At 53.6% G+C, this 12440-nt stretch overlaps 1 protein-coding gene across 1 annotated transcript in view; it reads right to left on the reverse strand.

Moving 5' to 3' along the window:
* The window catches only part of ADAMTS2 (ADAM metallopeptidase with thrombospondin type 1 motif 2), a 152558-nt gene that overhangs the window by 97656 nt on the left and 42462 nt on the right, over window positions 1-12440 (reverse strand). The window contains exon 3 of the mRNA XM_081134337.1: window positions 9476-9635. Within this exon, the coding sequence (XP_080990463.1) occupies window positions 9476-9635 (160 nt within the window). The remainder of the gene's footprint in view (window positions 1-9475; window positions 9636-12440) is intronic.

The raw sequence follows: 12440 nt of genomic DNA on the forward strand, positions 1-12440 counted from the left end.
GTGAACAGCTGGTGAAGGAACTGGTAAAACAAGAGTTAAGTGAACAAAGAGTATGGCTTCCAAGGGCACTTTCTATTCAAAGACAGTAGTCAGAACGTACTGGGAGCAGCCAGGCTGGTCTTCCCTGGTTTAGGGTGACTGCTGCCCTAGCCTATCTCCCCAGTTCAGCAGGAAAGGCCCCAGAGGGCCACGGCTCCAGCAACATCCCGCCTGCAGGAACCTGAGAATTGCAGCCGGCAGTGTAGGAGCTGTCGCAACAATAAAGGTGGGCTTCAGTGGTAAGCCCTCCAATGCCTACTGGAAGCAACTGCTTCTCCAGGAAGGAGGGCCATGTGGCCAGGCTTCCTGGGTAAACAGTATTCATTATTTCTTTTTATGGATATTTAAGTACCAACTGTGGTACTGTACCCAATGCTGGGTATTCCATAGCAAAAGATTTCCTCTGCAGCTAATGTGCTGAGTGACCTGAGACACTTCCTCACACGCTTGCTGGGCCTCAGTTTCTGCATCTAGTTAGTAAGCAGAATCTTGGTGCTCAGGAGGCCCCATGTGTTCCAAGGATGAGTAGCCTACAGGTGGGTCCAAGACCGCCAGCCTCGTCATCCCAAGCTCTGGGCATGGGCAGGAGGCTCTGCACAGGGGGCTGTGCAGCCCTGTGTCCTAGCTTGCTCCTTCCTGCCTCGATAGGGGTTGGTGGCTTCACTTGTGGCTCTATAACTTACTAGCTGTGCACCTGTCCGCACCTTAGTTTCCTCATCTGTAAAGTGGGCACAGTGATAGCACCAACCACGTCCAGGGGGTCCCTACAAGAACCCAAGGGTGGTGTGCCTGCCGTGCTCTGGAGAACACCTGCAGGGGTGAGCTTTCCTCCAGTGCTGCTCTCTCTTCTCCCTGGACTCTCATGGCTGCTTGGGCAGCACTGCTCTGGGGCCGAAGATTTCTGCTGCAAGCTGATTAAAGGACACATGGAGGCAGAACACTGTCCTCGTGTAGGCCCTCAGTACATGTGCTGTCCTGGAGCCACAAATGCAGCTCTGGGGACAGGAGAAGAACCACCCACAGACTGGGCTACCGAAAAGCTGGCTTTTGTGCAACAAAAATGAACAAAACTGGAAAGGAAATGGGAACTACAGCCTGAGGAAAGGCTGGTATGAAACGTGACAGAAAGTCAATATCTAAGGCAGATAAAGGGCTTATCCCGATATATGAGATCCCAGGAGATGAATGGGCAAAGGACTTAAACAGGGAGAGGAGATATACAAAGTAATCAAATGCTGGCAGATCATTTATTCTCTTCAGCAATCAAAGAAGCACAAATTAAAGCAAAGAGCAGCACTGCTTCACTGCAGGATCAGCCAAATATCAGCCGGCAAACCCCCTTGCTGGTGAGGATTTGCGGACTCTGGGAGCTTCAGTGCAAAGCTGGGCTGACTCTGGCCCAGAGCTACGTTTGTCCTGTGCTGGGATCCCATCACTCTTGCATTCTCCCAGAAGTGCTCCCTCGCAGCTGCTCAGACATGGGGCTCCAGGGTGTCTGGGTTGGCTCAGGCCAAGGCCTGCAGGGTCAGCACCAGAAGAAGAACCCGAGGCCTCCTGCCAGGAGATCCCCAAACCCAAATCGAAGAGAAGCTGCACTAGAGGCAGGACATTACCTCAGTCCCAGGAAGCTCCTCCGTTACCTGACCTCTCACTCTACCCTTTCCCCAGACTTTGCTTTGTTCATGGGTTTACCCCGCTCTGTAGCATCTGCTCATGTGTCTCCCCCAATGGCCAGTGAGCTCCAAAAGACTCCATCTGGCTCATTCCCTGTTGTACCCCCAACCCAATCCAGCCCAAGGCACAGGTAGACATGTAGTAAGAAATGTGTTAAATGAATAAATAATGGAACAAATTAATGAGAGAAGAAAGGTGCTCATTCTGAGCCTGCGTCCCATCTCAGCACTATAGTTATTCTTATTATTCCCCCATTATTAGGGAGTATCACCGGGCACCTGGTTCCTTCCAGCCCAGATCAGCACCATCCTCTACCCTGCATAGGACCAGCTTTCAGGCCACCTCCTCCACCAGGTCCCAACCCCAGACTTTTCAGATCCCTGCTGTCCTGCAAGCTCTTCCCTAAGCCCTGACCTGGTCCCAAGTGCACCATCTCCCTGCCTGGACATCCCTTGGGAGGCACTCCAGCTGGACTTCAGTGCCAGGCTCTCCCATCAACTCCAGGCACATTCCCTGAGGCTTTGCCCAAGGCCAGCCCACAGTCCAGGACTGAGCCCAGGCCAATGCAGCCACGTCCAGAGCTCTGGGAGAGACACCTGAACTCAAGAATATACCCACATTCCAAATGTGTGCATGCGTGTCTGCGTGCGAGAGAGAGTGAAACTGAGGGAGAGGAGAGTAAAGCCTGAGAGCGGGAGAAAGTGAGCAGATACCAACATTTCCACCTAATTGTGGCACCTTTTCCCTGCTTAGTGTTCCTTCAGGGCCAAGTGCACAGCGCTGCTTGGTATTAATTTCAAAGAAAAATGGGTCAAGGAAAATTGGAAATTTTCATAGAAAACGCTTCAGGCTTGGATCTGGCTGAAGTGTTTGCTGACCTGCAGAAAATTTTGAGAGGAAACGGGGCCTCTACCTGGTGCAAACTGGCAGAGTTTGAACCTCGGGCCTCAATCCAGTTTCTGCTTCTGAAGAAGGGCCTTTTGTCCCCTTCGAACGTCCTCTGAGCTGTCTCTGCAGCCCCATTCCCCCTGAGGCTGGGACCCAGTAACTTCTCACCTGCCACTGGGGCCCTCTGTGTCCCCAGGTGGCCTCTGTGCAGGGACTGGCTGTGGGACACCTGTCCCTCTGACCCATCATATAGACACAGTATGCAGGAAGTCCATGTCTTATTTCATAATTGTCCCCTGGGGATGCCTGGGATGTGGAGGCAGGGCTCATGGGCTCCCCACGGATATGTAGGCCCAGCTGTTCCTGCCCTTACAGACCAACTGACACATGTGAAACACAAATGCCACAGATGTGTTAAGCTGCCTCTGGAGACAGCAAATCTCTCCCAGAAACATCCCAATCTGCTGTGCTAGGGACCCCCAAAGAGCAGGCACTTGGAGCCCAGGACCAACAAGGCAACCGGGCACACTGTTCTTGCTAATTAAACCCCAGAAGCACCAAAGCACTGCATGGCTTTGCTGCCAAGCTATGTGTTACCTGAAGACATGTGGGGGTACAGCATGCCAACAGAAAGCTCTTTGGGGGACATTCACAACACAAGTCCAAGGGAAAGAAAGATAGAGCATTAGTTAACTGTCTGTGGAAGAGAGAGCAAACCAAGTCTGACCCCAAACAACTCCAGGCCTCAGAGAACAGGCAGGGGCCCCTCCCGGCATGAGCCCACGTCACCGCACTGGCATCTCCAACCACTGTCTAGGTGGCCAGCCAAAGAGTGGTAGAGCACTAAGGCCTCTGCCAAGGGTGCACACAGTTCGGAAACACGCCTCCTGGAGCCAGCCAGCAGCCTCAGGTTTCACAATCAGTGCTTCTCCATGGGATTCCTCTGGTCCCAAGCTGCAGGCGCCGGGAGAAATGAGGAGGAACTGAGAGGGCCCAGGGAATCAAACCCTGAGAAACCCAGGCCTTTAGCAGCAACTCAGTGAGCTGGCAGTGGTGAGCTGGGCTGGGTAGGGCATGGGCCAAGTCTAGTGCAAGAGCTCCAGTCACCACCTGAGTGGGCCAGACCAGGCCCAGAGCTTCAATGAGAGGCTCAGAAATGCCTGGGTTAAGGACACACAGAGAGGTCCCTGATCTGAGACGCTGGCCAGGCCTGGGGCTATGGGTGCAAAGGCAGACAAGGGCTTCTCTCTCTCCTCCTCCAGGACCTTAGATAACGGGTAGGCTGAATCATGGCTCCAGAATGTCCGTGGCCTAATCCCCAGAACCTGTGTTATCTTACATGGCAAAAGCAACTTTGCAGATGTGACTAAGTTAAGAAGGCTGAGAAATTATGCTGATTATCCCAGGGAGGCAACTGTAATCATAAGGGCCCTTATAAGGAGACAGAGGAGGCTTGCCTAGAGAGGAAGAGAAGCCACTGTGACCATGAAGCAGAGATCAGAGTGATGTGGCCATGAGCCAAGGGACACCGGCAGCCACCAGAAGCTGAGAAGGTGAGGAAGGTTCTTCCTTTGAGCTTCCAGAGGAAACCAGCCCTGCTGATACCTTAGTTTAATCCCTTAAGACCCATTTTGGATTTCAAACCTCGAGAACTATAAAAGAATAAACCTGAGTTGTTCTAAGCCATTAAGTTTGTGGCAACTTGTTACAGGGCCCAACAAACTGATATCAACTCTTCCATCAAGTTAGAGCCTGCTCCTCAACCACCCCCATCAGGCCTCACCCTCGGCTGGGCCTCTCCCTTACACTTCACATCACTGCATCTCTGAAACCTGGTGATCTGTCTGTCCACACAGGGCTCCACTTTCTCCCCACCCCATTGCTCGGGCCTCCCTGCCTCCAGACTGGACTAGAGCAGCTGGCTAAAATGCAGAACTAGCTGTCAGGCCCCTTTTCTCTAGGGGGCTGTCCACTGCCTGCAGGAAGCCATCTGGGCTCTAACATTTGAGTGGTAGCCCCTGAGAGCTCCCAGCATCAGCTTCAGTCCTCCACTTCCTGGCCTTGCTCACCTACCACAAGCTTCACTCCTGAGGCAGCTCCTCAGAAGCCTGGAAAACCTGCAGCAGGTCAGCAGGGGGAGGAAGAACTGTGGGCTGCTGGGTGAAAACTGTAGTCCTGATACCCTGTCCTCTCTCTCTCATAGGCTTTCCTTGGCAGTGGCAGGGAAGAGCACTCCCCAGGGTGGGCAGCATGCCCACTCTGCCCACCAGGGAGGATGCTGCAGCCTGACGGCAGCGGGCAGAGGCTTGGCACTGGCTGCTTTCCAGGAGGAGTCAGCCAAGGTCACAGGCACTGAGCTGTCTGACTGCTCTTCCTTCAGCCAAGGCTCAGTGTAAGGCGGGGTGGGAGGGCCCAGTGGGCCAGAGGCAGTTCTAGGGGACCAGAACCACCCGCCTAGCAGGAGCTGACAGCCCCTCCTCTGTCCCAAGGCCCAGAAGAGCAGCCCCAGAGGGTAGAGAAGACACTTTGCCTCTGTGTCTCATGAGCACAGGTGGCTAATCGGGGCTGTATTTTATTGGGCCCATACGGCGCTTTTCAGAAATTTGAGGCGACATTTGAAAATCAGGAGAGTTCACATAAAACTTTGAAGTCTAGATTCTACTGGCAGTAAGAGGATCGCTGCCCCAGGCTCACACTCCCACCAGGTCACAATCGGAAGCTGAGGCAGGGTCTCTGCTCTGCCCTGCGCCCACGGTGAGGCCAGGCAGAAGCTGTGTGGCACTCCACTCCCACTGCTGTTCCCCTTTAAGCAGAGATATACTCTGTGTCCATGTCTATGTCAAAAGCAGGGAAATGAAAGCCAGGCCAAGGGTAGTACAATTATTCTTTTTGCCCCTGCAGCCATCCTCACTGGCATTGCCTGCTGCACTCTGCAGGCCTCTGAGTTTGCAGTCCTTGTCTTGGGATGGCAAGACTTTCCGCAAAGTCACTGTGTGCCTGACAGAGAAACCAAATGCCCAGCACATGACCCAGGGATTTTTCCCACCCCTGTGGAGACTGTCTCAGAATCCCAAGTTCAAACCCCCTCCCACCCGACAGCCAGGCGTTTGGAGCCAACAGCAAGGCTGACTTCTCTGTGCACTTGGTCTTGAGATCAGCCTAGTCACAGCACAATCCAGTCACAGCACAGCACAGCCTCTCCGGGCCCCATAGCCTGGATGGGGGACATCACCCTGGATGAACTGGGTGGGCCCTAGATGCAATCACATGCATCCTGGTAACAGGGAGACTGAGGGAGACTGACACACACAGAAGAGGAGGAGGTGGTATGCCCACAGAGACAGAGATCAGAGTGACATGGCCATAAGCCAAGGGATGCCGGCAGCCAACAGAAGCTGGAAATGGTGAGGAATGGATTCCTCCACAGGGCCTCTGGAAGGAGAGTGGCCCTGCCAACACCTTGATTTCGACCCAATAATATTCAATTTGAACTTCTGCCCTTCAGAACTGCGAGAGAATAAAATGCTCTTGTTTGAAGCCACCTGGTTGGTGGTGATATGTTGAAGTAGCCTGATACAAGGAGGGGAGTGATGTGCCAGGATCAATAGGCTAAGGCTTCTCTTCCCATACCACCAGCCATGGCTTCCCCTCAACAACCCCAGACAATAAGATTGACAGATGGCAGACAGGGCAGGGCTCAGGCAGGAGCCCAGAACTCAGAGTGGGGCCCTGTGCAAGTGTGTGTGCAGGTGCAAACACACACACACACACACACACACACACACACACGCACGCACGCACCAGAGGTGCTAATGTTATACAGCACTCCTTCCCCCAACATACTGCCCTGGGGGCACGGGGCTGGCTCTGGGGGAGACAGAGAATGGGACTTGCGGTGCCTGAGAGAGGCCTCTCCCCAAAAGGTCACCCTAGCTCCCTGGCCTCTGAGTTCTGCCCTCCTGCCCTAGCTGGGCTCCCGGGCCCAGCAGAGCTTAGCAGAGAAGCTTCTGCCACACCTGCAAGGCCAGTGAGGAGAGAAAAGTCCTTCCTCTTTCCCTCCCTTTTGGGACCTGAGAATAACAGTGGTGACCCTAAACTGCTAAGTGCACACCCAATGCTGGCCAGAGTCTATGAAGACATGTTAAAACCTTCATTTTCCACCTATTTCCATGGGCAATCTGAAACCCCGAAACCAACCTCAGATGATGGACACCATTAGTGGTAACAACTCTCTGAGACTCAGTGAGGTCCTGAGACACTCCAGGAAACCTGCTGGCTACTCAGGGAAAACAGGACAGTGCATCTCAGCATCCTGGAGGAGCCATGTGAAACATACTCATTCCACCCTACCGCACCCCCGGCCAGACCAGCAGGCCCAGGGCAGGTGCTTCCCCCTCCCCAGGGACCCATCACATCCACTGCCCATCCACAAATGGCTGGGGACAGGGTTCAAATGTGTTCCAGGAGTTGCTAAGGGGAATGGGGAGTGAGGGTTGGAAGCTTCCTGCCTGCTTCAGCCACAGCTACATTGATATGTCAAGGGTCCCATCAGAATTCACGAGGAGAAAGGGTCCTCTACTGCACATGCACACGCACACGCACACACACACGCACATGCACACACAGAGGTCCTGGGCTCCATATTCTCTTGCAGGAAAGTGCAAGGAGCAAACATACCCAGCCAAAGACACTGTTTTTCCATTTGTCCTAGCTGTACTGGGCCCTAACTGGGCCCGGGCTGATGGAGAACTGGTCCAGATCATGTGATGTCACCTTAGGCCCTCAGCCCAGGCCCAACATAACATGTATCTGGACCCCTCCAGTGAGTGAGTGGGCCTCAGCCCTAGGCCAAATGTGAATAATCAGGAACATTCAGGGAGAAATGTGCTTTCCGTGGACTAAGTCACCCACACAGTTATGCTGACACTGGGCAGGGACATCAAGGAAAGGGGGCTTGGATCTAAACCTGTGGCCTAGAACCAACACACACACAGCCCGTGGCTGAGGCCCAGAGCTCAGCCTGGGACAGGCTCCCCTTGCCCCCTTCCAGTATAACCTCAGCCTCCAAACGGTGTAATTGGCCTTTCCCAGCATCTTCTAAGCCAATGGTTTCTGGGCTTAGTCTGAGTTTGAAATTTTTTTCTTAAGTTCTGAATTCTAAGCTCTCACCAAAGTAGGTGGATAGGGAAGGGGGAAAGGGGAAGATTTAATAGAAGGTGCCCAAAGAGCAACAGAATCACAGCTAATGCAGCCAGGCCAGCCAGGCCACAGTGCAGGGCTGCCATGTTCAGGAAGACAAGCACCACATGGAATGTGGGATTGGAAACTCGCTAGGACACCTGGGAGCCCCTCACCCAGGATGAGCCGGACCCTCAGACCACCAGCAGTGGCCAGCCCAGAAGCCCCAGGTCCAAAGCACAAAGTGCCAAGCCCTCAGCTCTTTGAGATACAGGCTTTTCTAACCCCACTGGACAGATGAGAAGACAGAGGCCAGAGGCCCAAACTTACCCAAGAGCAGCACGCCATCAAGGAGCAAAGCCAGGGACATGGTGGTCCCTGGTCTGAGGCACTTCCCTTGACCCATTTTTACTCCCAGCCACACCCTATGGGATTACTCTTCATTCCTCCCCCTGCAGAGAAGCCCAGGGGTGGGAAAGAAGCAGGAGGGGCTGAGGCTGGGGAAAGCAGGGCAGCCCAGGCATCGCTGTCCACAGCTCAGGCATACAGCGATTTATCACCTGGATGAAGGGACCGCCAGAAGTATTGATCAGCTCTAGAGAGTGCTAGGCTTCCTGAGGGAACAATTCTTTTGCAAAGATATGTGACCCCACTCCTTGAAATTAGAATGGTGCCCTGCCAGGCTGCACCCAATTTATCTGTCAAGCTGGGAAGTCAGAGACCTAAGATAAATGAGCCAGGGTTGCTTGGGTTGAGGGGAGAGTCTGCAATCACAGCCCAGGTGGGCCAGTCCAGTGGGGCCTCTGGGGCTCACTTAAACATGCAGATGGGCCTCACCCAAGACCCAGGCCTCTGTGCCTGCTGCCGCCTGCCACTAGCCAGGGATCTAGTACCTCAGGCTGAGGTCTGAGTCAACTCCACAGGAGTCAGGCACAGGCAAGGTGGCCTCATCCAGACCCTGGGGCCCTGGAACCTATGAGCCCTGCTAGGACCTGAGTCAGACCCCAACCTGGCCTCACTGTAACCCATGATCTGAGATCCCAAAAATGTTGGAAAGGTTTGAGCCTGGCCTCATGGAAGGTTCTGAGAGGCTTTAGCTGGGAGCTGTCACTATGCCTGCCCAATAGCTCCTTTCACACTCCTGGGCCCAGAGTGCACTGTGGTTCTAAGTTGAAAAACATAAAACCATGCAAATCTGCACAGGCTGTTGAGGTTGCTGGGAGAACTCCTGGGTCTTTGTGGTGAACTCCCCTCTCCTCATGGCTCATGGAACATTCAGGGACTTTCTCTGAAACCAGCCAGGAGGAGTGGTCACCATGGCAGGGGAAATGGGCAGCACACCGGCAGGGGAGAGAGGCTGTCTGGGGGCAGCAGACATCTTCAGAGGCATAGGCTCACAGGCACGGTTCAGGACTTAGGCCTCCTTTGCTCCCTGACACTTGCTGGTCCTTGGGCAGAAGAAGGTGGACCCTAAGGCAGCATTTACTGTTCTCTATGGAGTCCCCAGACCTGCAGGCTTGAGGCCCACATGCACACAGAGCAGAGGCCCCTGCCCTAGCACCCCCACTGTGCTGTGTGGTCAACAAGGGCAGGGTTCAGCCTTGCTTGGGACCAGGCCTGCAGAAAGGGTGCCTGGGTCCCTCAGGGGGTGCATCCAGGGCTTACCATGCAGCCTGCCCACGTGCGGCAGTCTTACCTGTGTCCAGGGCCTGTGCCCCGCCAAGAGAAGGGAGCTTGGGGTTGGATGGCCGGCGATATACCACATGCACACGACCCTGCTCAGCCTCCTTTGCTGCCAGCCCCTTCTCCAGGGGCTCGATAAAGAACTCCTCCTCCTCCAAACGGATCAGGCCAGCCTGCAGGGCAAAGATGAGATGGTTCAGATTCCCAGAGCACAACAGACAGGGTGGGGGGGCAGCAAGGAGGGTCCCAAAGGGCAGAATCTCCCACTTGACAGAGGTAGGCGAGGGACTGGAACCCTGAGCTGGAAAGGTCATGGACAGGGGGCTTAGGGACACCATCTGCCCAGAGCCTCCACTTCTAGTCACTGAGGCCAGTGCCACTGGACTGTGGTGAGCCCTGTCTGGGGAAGGAACTCTGCCTACGTCATTCCCACCCCCATCTTCCAACTCTCCTCATCTGGGCTTATAAGGCCAAACTGTTGACAACAGCCTGAAAGAACTGAAGTACGACTATGGTCTCTGTGTGGCCCCAGGAGGACACCAAGATACACCAAATATGGACCAGTGCCACCCACCCCCAAGGAGTCCCAAGTCCAAGACAAAAATCAAAACTGTCAGCCAGGGCTGGATCTGCCCACAGAATTGCTGTTTACTCCAAATAGTATTTTCAAAATTGTGAACCCAACACCCAAAATAATCAGATTTCATGCTTCAAAAATGGAATTCCAGCTTTCCTTGGGAAATGCAGGCTCAAACCACATTGGGCTCCACGTTGCCAGGCAGGGGATGCCATGGATGGAGTGTGCGCCCCTGTGTCCCACTGTGTGTCCCTCTATCCTCATCAGTCACCAGCCCAAACTCTAAAGCAACTGAACTGCTGCCTCCCCCTGTATCTAGTGGCACAAGGCACCAAGTACGCGGTATGTGGCAGCTCTGGGCCTGGGTTGAGGAGAAGCTTGATGGTTTATTGGCTCAGGCTACTAGGGTCTACAACATTAATTACTGTGTCAAACTTGGAGATTGCTATAGGGGGTTCCACAGGGCTGCAAGGCCTGTTTGGGTCCTTAGCGGTGTCTCCAGATCCAGTGGCTAGGGACCAGGGTAAGCAGTAGTGGTGGCCAGACCTGGTGGTGTGACACACTCAGCTGCAGGTGCCTGTGTAGCAGCAGGGACTGGGTTGCTGATAAATATGTAGTGAGGAGGGACAGGGTCAGCAGTAAGAACTGGGAAGGACAGTGGGCACACAAGCAGCCACAGGGCCGTGGCTATCCACAGGTACCCCCATGGTTGCAGGGTCTCACCACATGCACATGGCAGTGGAGGCTGATGACAGGAGTCAGGTTGGTGGCACATGTGCACAGCTGGAGAGGCTAGCTCTGAGCACTTGCAGGGCGGTGGGGTTCAGCCACGGGGGTCTAAGCTAGCAGTAGGCACTCACACAGTCAGAGAGGATAAGGGATGGAGGGACAGGAATTCAGGCATCTGATGTCTGTGAATGTGAAAACCTGTGGGGAGAAAACTTCAGCAATGAAATCTTCAGGTCTCTAGCAGCTGTGATGGCCACTGGTTTCTTTATCAGTGAAAGTTGCTGGGTCCTCTGCAGAGCAGGTCACAGGAAACCACAGTCACTCCCTCTGTGTGTCTGATACTGAAGGTCCATGCCCTTGTTTCCAACCATCTCTATAAATCTCAGCTTTGCCTGTCTCTGGGTGGAGTGAAGCTGAAGCAGATCCTTTGTGTGATGCCCCAAAAGTCTAGGAAAGCTGGTAACTCATCCCGCTCTCCCTTTCCCAGTGAGAACTCTTTCTGGACTGCTCTTGGTGCTGAGCAGTGTCAGCATGGGGGCTGGGACGATGCACACGAAGTGCAGTTGTTCTTCCTTCCCTTCTGTGAGGCTGTTCTCAGGTATTTTGTTCCACTGCATTGCTGAAGTTTCATAAGTGGACTCCTGAGCTCTCCAGAGCTGTTTTGGTTCATAGGTAGCTGTCTAACTGTCGATCTTTATTGAGGGACAGGGTCTTCTACTCTGCAAACTTGATGACCTCACTCAGGGGCTTTTAAAAGCTTGAATGAGTTGGACTGATTTAAGTATCAGGATATTTTACGTAAATGACCAGATTTCCAGATTCTCTTGAAACATCAGAATTGGTCCATTCAGCTAGCAGTGGCTGGATTTCCCTCTAGGGTGAAGGGATTAAGCAAAGAAAAAAAAGAAAGACTCACGGACAGACAACAGTATGGGGACTGCCAGGGAGAGGGCGGGAGGGAGGTAGAAGATGGCAAAGGGGGCATAAATGGCGATGGGGGGAGGCTTGGCTTGGGGGGGTGAACAATATACAGGCGATGTATTATAGAATTGTATATCTGAAATCTGTATAATTTTATTAGCCAATGTCACCCCAGTAATTTCAATACAGAGTTAACAGTTAAAGTTTAGGGTGAGTTTTGCTTTCTAATAAGTGTTTTCTGTATTTTTGAGAAGGGCACTATATCAAAACAGACAATTTAGAGAAAAGACCAGGGAAGGGATCAGAGAAGAATAGAGAGAGGGAAATGAAACAAACCAGATCCCCACAAGCGTGCCTTGATGGCCACGGAGGGGCTGGGCCGACGGTTCTCCCACTAAGTGAGGCAGTGCCAGGGCGGCCCCCACAGGAGCTGGCCTCTTCAGCCTGAGAGTCCAGACTGTCCCACACTCAGCCCCTGAGCACCCCAGCACTGGGAAGGCCTCCAGGAAATTATACAGCTAGTCTCTCAGCCTGGTCGCGACAGGGGTCAGCAGGTCAGGCCCGGCCCCGGGGGCTATGACGGGCCTGCTCATCTGTCACAAAAACTGACACTCGCTCCTGCCACATGTGCCTGCTGACATTTTCCAGGGCATGCTCAGCACAAAGACTGCGTTGGCGAATGTCCCCAGTCACAAATTAACATTCACATAAATAACAGGGCGCTCTCTCCTAAAGAAGAAAAATGACTCTT

This window comes from Miniopterus schreibersii, assembly GCF_964146895.1.
Source record: "Miniopterus schreibersii genome assembly, chromosome: 4".
Taxonomy (NCBI): Eukaryota; Metazoa; Chordata; class Mammalia; order Chiroptera; family Miniopteridae; genus Miniopterus; species Miniopterus schreibersii.